Source organism: Aplysia californica, unplaced genomic scaffold (genome assembly GCF_000002075.1).
Source record: "Aplysia californica isolate F4 #8 unplaced genomic scaffold, AplCal3.0 scaffold00861, whole genome shotgun sequence".
Lineage (NCBI taxonomy): Eukaryota > Metazoa > Mollusca > Gastropoda > Aplysiida > Aplysiidae > Aplysia > Aplysia californica.
The window spans coordinates 91,277-99,016 of record NW_004798131.1 but is presented as its reverse complement, the minus strand read 5'-3'; the positions used below and the strand labels follow the sequence as shown (position 1 = coordinate 99,016).

The 7,740-nt window shown below is 38.9% G+C and overlaps 1 protein-coding gene across 1 annotated transcript in view; it reads right to left on the bottom strand.

Annotated features, from left to right (window-relative positions):
• Window positions 1-7,740, bottom strand: part of LOC101846252 (FAD synthase) — a gene marked incomplete in the record, with an annotated part of 22,533 nt that overhangs the window by 8,257 nt on the left and 6,536 nt on the right. Inside the window, 4 exon segments of the mRNA XM_013089031.2 lie at window positions 794-882; window positions 2,753-2,901; window positions 4,492-4,632; window positions 7,478-7,590. Coding sequence (XP_012944485.2) covers window positions 794-882; window positions 2,753-2,901; window positions 4,492-4,632; window positions 7,478-7,590 — 492 coding nt within the window.

Genomic DNA, 7,740 nt, shown 5'->3' with positions numbered 1-7,740 from the left:
TATTATTGTTATTGTTATTATCATTTATTACAATTATTATTATTATTATTGTTATCATTATTCATTACAATTATTATTATTATTATTATCATTGATATTGTCGTTGTTGTTATTATTATCATTAATATTACTACAACCCCAGCAGACCACCCAGACACTCAGAAACATTCTCGGCTTCCTGAGAAGCCTACAGGGGAATAATTTTACAAAAGGGGTTTCCAACATTCCATGATATCAAAAAAACAACTGTGCCAACATTGGGTAAGTAACAGGAACCAGAACAAGATCCCACAACGAAAAAGAAAGAAATAAAAGGAAAGAGACAGTATGTTTTATTTATTTTTTGAGGAAAATTCTGAATGCTTTCTTCAAGAAAAAAAATAAAAAATTATTATGTAAACCGAATTCAATCAATGGTTCGAAAAAAACCAAACACCTTATACAATACATTCCTATACCAGTGTAAAGCTCATGTATTTTGAATGCAAAGTGAAGAGCCTCATCATTACACCACACGCGGTAGGACTTACACTCCTCACTTCTCATGGCAGACTTTAGTTGACTCACACAGAGATTCACAGTGGGTGGTTGGTTGGTGGGTGCTCTGGTGTGGTTTGCTTCTTCTTTCCTACAAACATCTATCATCCTTATCTCCCCTCCTTTTTTTATGTTTGTTGTTACTCTCTTGTAACACCTCTAATCTTCTGGCGCTCATATGACCTTATGCAGTTGCGAGCGCCGTAAAACCTCTACTAAAACTAAAAAAAGAGATCCACACACTAAAAATATTTACCCAGAGGCATATTGTTGTAGAGTTCTTTGTGAGCCTCGTGCAAACTGTTGGCGTTGGTCGATTCAAGTGTCAGCTTGACCTTGTAGTAACTGAAAGAGACGACACAAACAGAACCAAAGTGTAAGCAGAAGTAAGAAAAAAAATCTAGGCAAATGTGAAAGCAATTTCCCGGGACCAGGACTATAGAGATTTATCTTATCTTATAGTGGACTCCGCTTAATCCCAACAAGTTTAATGTGAAAACAGTGGTTAACTGAAAGAAAATCAAATCAATGTTTTCCTTTAACACTTACAGTTCCGAAGGCTCATACTGTGAAAAACCCTTGGGTACTGGACCAGTTTAGAACGATGAAGCCGTGGTAAAATTTTTTTAAATTAGAAAAACCTTGGCAGCCCAGGAAACACACTTTAAAAATTCAGAGAGGTTCATCAACAATTCAACTATCATACATAAAGTCACTTCCTTTGGTATCAGTGCAGTGCATCCATTCATTGTTTGATTATGTTTAGTGTGCCTGGTTGCCAGCGACCGCCAGCGGTAGTGAATGCATACTACAGCCTGGCAACTTAAGTCACCAACTGTACTGTGAGTGTTAAAATTCTTCTATTTGAGCAACCTTTCCAAACTGAAAACCCGGCTAAGCTGAATCTGTCTCCACAAACACTTGTCAAAGTCCCATGGGTGATTGATCGGAACTACATAAAGAGAAATTTCACAGTAACTGATGGGACATTTGGATAAAACTTTCTAACAAGGATAATACAACACTCAAATTCCTAACAAAAATCTCATTTCAACTTTGAAAGATAAGAATATTAGCAAGACATATGTAAAGCGTGATGGCAAAATGAGTTACTCCCCTCGATTAAAGCCTTAAGGAAATAGATATATCACACTCATGGGTGACGTTTTTACCATTTATAAGTATGAAATAATAAAAGTCAGGTTATGGTTAAAGAAAATGGCCTCAATAGAAAATCTACAAATTTGATCCTTATGTCGATTTTTGGCCAATACCTCCATTTCTGGATTGCGAGAAGTAACTCATTTTGTCAGCACACCTCACATATCAATAATCATATTCCATGCAATTATTCGATAAAGATAGTACATTCTGTGACATTTTTAGATTCAGAATTTTATGGGAAAGAAAAAAAAATACCCATTACTTTTTGTAATGTTAGACAAGATGACATGATTTTCTTTAAACTTTCCAAAACAATCTATTTTATAAACTTCTAGATCTACTCTTAAAACGGGTAAGGGGCAATAATCAAGTCAAAGAAGAATTACAACAGAAGTCTTTTAATTTGAGAAAAAAAAAGAAAAAAAAGAACATAAGTTTCACTTCAGTCTTAGTTAACACACAGAAAGAAATAAGGAGGAGAGCTAACAAAATGAAATACCACATCAGAATAGTTGTTGAGATACCTGTTTTTCCCCTGAGCTTCCTCCACTTTAAACAGTTTGTCTGTTTAGTAACCGTGCTTAATGGTGCAGTAGACACACTTCCTATTTTAAGGATAAAAAATTGTCTTTTTTTAAAAAGTTTTTTTTTGCAATTCCACTTCAGACAGGATCCACAGGACTTTATTGATGGCTGTTCGAAAGACTGCCAACAACTGACTGCAAAATAACTGTTGTTGATGAAGCCCACGTGGGACGCTCACTGTTAAAAACAATCAGGAAACGACAAATGCAGTTTTTGGGACACCTGAATAAATAGACATAAGGGCCTTGAACATCTAGCTCTCACTGGCAAAATGGAAGGCAAAGGAGGCAGGGGTAGGCCCAGAGAAACCTACTAAGGGAACCTAAACAAATGGGTAACAGGGAAAGATCAGGGAAATGCAGCTTTTTTAAGAGCATCCGAGCAAAGAAATGAAAGGAGAACCATGATCGCCGATGTCTGTCGCAGATCTGGCACTGGATGATGATGATATTTTGGACAACTTTACCTATTGAGCATGTCAGGATAAGATCCAATTATAACTTCATCCTTGAACTTTTCGGCAACATGGGAAATATATCCGGCTATTGAGGCCTCGTCTTTGCTGACATACAGTTCGTCTGTGTGGAATTCAACATCGGGGTTTTGGAACAGGTACTGTGAGAAAAGAGTAAAATATTCAATAACAATGATAATAATAACAGATCCTAATTTATATAGTTAAGTGTATTTCCACTGGGAGAGCGTAGAAGGTGCTTTTAAATAGAAAAAAAGACATGGACAAAAAACACTTACACTGACTCATCAATGCTATAATACATAAATAATTTATGAAAATGAACTCTCTCTCTCTCTCTCCTCCCTCTATCTCTCTCTCTCTCTTTTTCCCCCTCCCTCCCTCTCTCTCTCTCTTTCTCCCTCCCCCCCCCCTCTCTCTCTCTCCCTCTCCCCCCCTCTCTCTCTCTCTCCCTCTCCCCCCCTCTCTCTCTCTCTCTCTCTCCCTCTCTTTCTCTCTCCCTCTCTCTCTCCCTCAGCAGTCCCTCTATCTCACTGAAGCAGTTCGCCTCCCGACTGATAGAAGTAAAACTATGTTGGAGGGGGCATAAAACATTCACAATTCTTCATCTTTCTACCTATAAGTCCTTGCCCCAAAATCATTAACTTGGGGTAAGAGTTAAGTTCATACCAAATGCTCAAAAGAATATCAGAGGTGCCAACTTGAAATGTAAGAAATAAAATCTGAAACTTTCTTAACCCTGTGGAAATGCACCTCCAGGGTCCAGGGATTCAAAATTTACACATCACATCATCTAATACATCTTGGATCAGGACTGTCTTTGTATATAGTCTGCTTGAAGTTGGGGGAAAAAATGTGAACAATATAAAAAATTCTAATGTCTGGATTTATCCGGAAAATCGGCACGACTGGAATATAAATGTCCACAGTATCTATTGTGAAAAGCCAGAAGAATATCCAGCCAGCTGACAACAGACACGATCAGCAGGCAGACCCTTTCACAGATCCTGGAGAGGAGGGAGGAGCAGTTATGACATTGTACCGCCTGCAATGATGCCTATTCTCCAACCAACCAAGTAAGTAAGTAAGTATGGTGATGTAATGCATCTACACAGCTTAAAGATAACACAAGATAACATGACTGAAAGAAAAAATTAAGTAAGGAACGCTTTTATAAAAATCACTTGGTACATGTACAAGGCAGACTGATGAGAAGGTAGAGACATTCTCTTACAAGTGTTCTGAAACTTTTCATTCCAAGCCACATATGTCAAAAAAGTTCCATTCCCATATGTAGTCGATGTCATATTTAACACTTTGCAGTCACACAGCCAGCTGTACAAAATACCCCATCTGGTCACCCAGCCAGGCGAGCGACTGCAACGGACCTCTCGGGCCTGGCGCATAGTGCGCCAGGTGACTGAAATGGATAATTTTAACCGGTGCATTATTGCGCCAAGTGACTGCAAAGTGTTAATATATCCATCATTCAGCTGACCAACATTTAGTCGATAAAAGCGAAAAACTTTGTTATTTTTGGCACCGGGTCCTTTTTTTTGTTAAAGGTTCCAAGCGTGGTCACTGAATTTTCTAAAAAAGTGCATCATAATGCTAGTTATACCAAAACATTGCTGAAAATTTTCTTTCTCTTATGTGATTCAGACTAAAAGATAGAACAATGTCTTCTGCCATGAATAAACATAAAACATTTATTCCAATACATCACTTACCCCAAGCATACCAAAAGCTCGCTCCAGTAAATTGGGCACTCCAGGGAAGATGTAGACATTCTTTACGGAGACGAGCGGATATTTTGACTTTTCCTTCGTGACTGGATCAATTCCAAACGTGAGTGTGGCTGTCTGAGGGATCTAAACAAATACGTTTAGTTTTAGTAGAGGTTTTACAGCCCTCACAACTGCATAAGGTCATATGAGCGCCAAAGGGTGGATGTCAACAGAAAAGTCCAAACGGGGAATCAGGCTTACTCTGCTCACCTCTCTAGCCTCAACAGCACAAAGTCTTCTTCGACTATTAAACAAATTTTTTTAAAAGACGCATGAAGTGAACTTTGAAGTAAATGAGCTCCACAAAATGACTCCGAGGCGTAAAGATGACTATTTTATATTCCCCACTCTTGCAAACGTGTTGCTGTGTTGAGTTCCCACGTCATATTAGAAAGACGAAATCAAGATGACGATGCTTTAGCTTACTTAACTATTTAGTAGTCTGCAGTGTGAAACTGATATATAAGATGATTTTTTAAGATAAAACTAATGCGTGTTCAGTGGGAAAGTGATGCAATTATGTTTAGATAAGAGTGACGGTTTTTCTCAATGAAACTGATAGGATGATGTTAAGATAACAGTGACAGGTCTTCTGTGTGTAACTGATACGAGCATGTTTGAGGTCAAACAGATGGGGGGGGGGAGTTTTTTGTGTTCACTTGACATCAATTTAACCCTATCCGTACGCCCTGGTGTCATTTTGTACCCCCGGGGTTGTATTCTTCACATTTTAGAATACTTCTAGTACGAAAATCTCTTTAAAACTTTCAGTATTTCTCAAAAAATCATTTTGACAGACTGCTATGCCAAGCGTACGGATTGGATTAACGAATAAATTTCCTCTTTGGAAAGTGGTGGCACAGAGTACCCCACGTCGTATGGATACGATAGTAAAACACGACGTGCGGATAGGGTTGAGCAGAATCAAATGTAGTGGAGTGTCAAACGAGAGCAGATGCACTACAGAAATATGCAATGTCTGTATGTGGTCTACTTTGTAGTCACTAGTGCCTGTGACTGTTGGTTGATATCGCCAGAGACTCTGAGTCTGATATCACTCAAGCACTTTGATAGCAGTAATGCAGTTTTACAGCAGTTGATAGCAGTCAAGCATCTTGACAACAGCCCAGCAGCTGAAAGAAGACAAGCACTTTGACAGCAGTCAGGCGGTTTGATAGCATGGAAATATATGCTATGTTTGTATGTGGTCTGCTTTGTATTGCCAGCGGCAGTTAATTGAAAGCTGTCAAGCACGTTGATAGCAGTCAGGCAGTTAGATAGCAGTCACGCAGTTTGATAGTAGTCAGGCAGTTTGACAGCAAGGCTTCAAACTGTTCAAAACAATGCTGCACGTTTAGTTTCACAGCAAAGAAAGACTTCGCTATACCTCTTTAGAAGATGCTTCCCTGGCTTCCTGTTGAGAAAAAAATTATGTACAAGTTGGCTACACTATGTCAGAAATGCTTGGTAGACAATTTGAATGCACCATCATTTTTATCAAATCTATTGAAATTGTACATTCAAGCTCGCAGTAAAACCCACACAGAAATGTGTCTTCTTTAAAGTTTTAGTAGAGGTTTTACGGCGCTCGCAACTGCACAAGGTCGTATGAGCACCAGAATGTGTCTTTGAATTGACCTAAATGATGTAAAGCCAAAGAAACACAAAACAAACATGGATGCAAACTGCTAAACCGGCAAGGAAACGTCAAGTTTTTTCGATTTCATTATTTTAGTAAGTGCCTAGTTTCACTGATGCTACACATCTGCAAAGCGCTCTGAGCCTGTGTTCTGTTAATTGGGGTTGAGCAGAAAAGAAATGTCATACATTATTAGTTATTACTACAGTTACATTACTACTACAGGTGTCTTCAGAGGAAGTGGCAGAACCAGCATGGTACAGGGGACGGAAAGACCGGTTATTAACCAAATGAACACCGGAACAATCAGCAGATGGACTCTGAGGTGGATATTGGAGCGGGGAGCAGAGCATGTTTGCAATGCCCGGAGTACTATGATGTTGTTCCCAGGATCAAGCATTACTGCAGTGGTCAGATTGTTTGATAGAAGTCAGGTAGTTTAAATGCAGTCGATAGCAATCAAGCAGTTTGATAGCACTGAGCCATCAACATGAGTTTCCTGCGCACTTATACAGAGCTGCTTGTTTGTAAGGGTAAAGAGAAGCACAATAATGGTCATTTGGTTCAAGGGAAAAGTAAGACAGACAAACAGAATCAACAGGGGGAAATAAAAGAAGTAGGACCTACCAGTTGTGCCCTCCAGCAACACATTCATTGAGCTGTGAGCAAGAATAAAGTCTTACCAAAGTATCAATTTGCTGACAAATAAACAACAGTCACAATCTCACAGCTTTGTAAAACTGGATTTTTGTACCCAAGTCTTGTATCTGAGCCAGATTTTTAAAAAAAAAGTTTTTTAAAAGACCGCTTGGAAAGCAAAGATTTCAAATGTTATAAAAAAAAGGTGTCAAATTACTGTGGCCTTAGCAAACCAAGCTTCTCCTCCTAATCCTGACAGACGCATAATAAGCTTACACAGTTTAATACAAAGTAAAGAAACAACCTATTATTAAGGTCCCCTTCTTCTGTAAAACAGCAGAAATCTGAGGGGCATGAGCTCAAAAGCTGTAGGGATTACACAACAAGAACATCAATAACAGCAACAGCAACAGCAGCAGCAACAGCAGCAGCAGTAGCAATAACTCAAAGTCAAAAGTGGAAATCCTGTTTGGATCTCTAAAAGGATTCCCACTTTTGTCTTTAAAAATTCTTTGGTTGATGTTGTTGTTGTTACTGTAGTTGTTGTTGTTGTTATTGTAGTTGTTGTTATTGTTCTTGTCATATTACTCCTGCAGCCCCTTGTACTAAATTTAGAGTTTATCAAATACAAAAAGGACAAGTAATCCATACCTGGGCCATTTTCATCTCTGGTGACTTCGGATCTGTCGTGCGGAACCACGCCGCTATCAATTTCACCAGCTCCGGATGAGGTTCTGTCTTCAAGCCAAATGCTTTGGCCACTCCTGGGGAAATTGGAATTATGTAAGAAAAGTTTAGAAGTCCATTTTTTAACATAACTCAACAGATATGGTGTTTGCCTCTTAACTCGGAGGTCCAAAGTTCGATCCCTGCCAGCGTTGAGTTATTTCTTCTCAAGTTTTCTCCACCCCCCC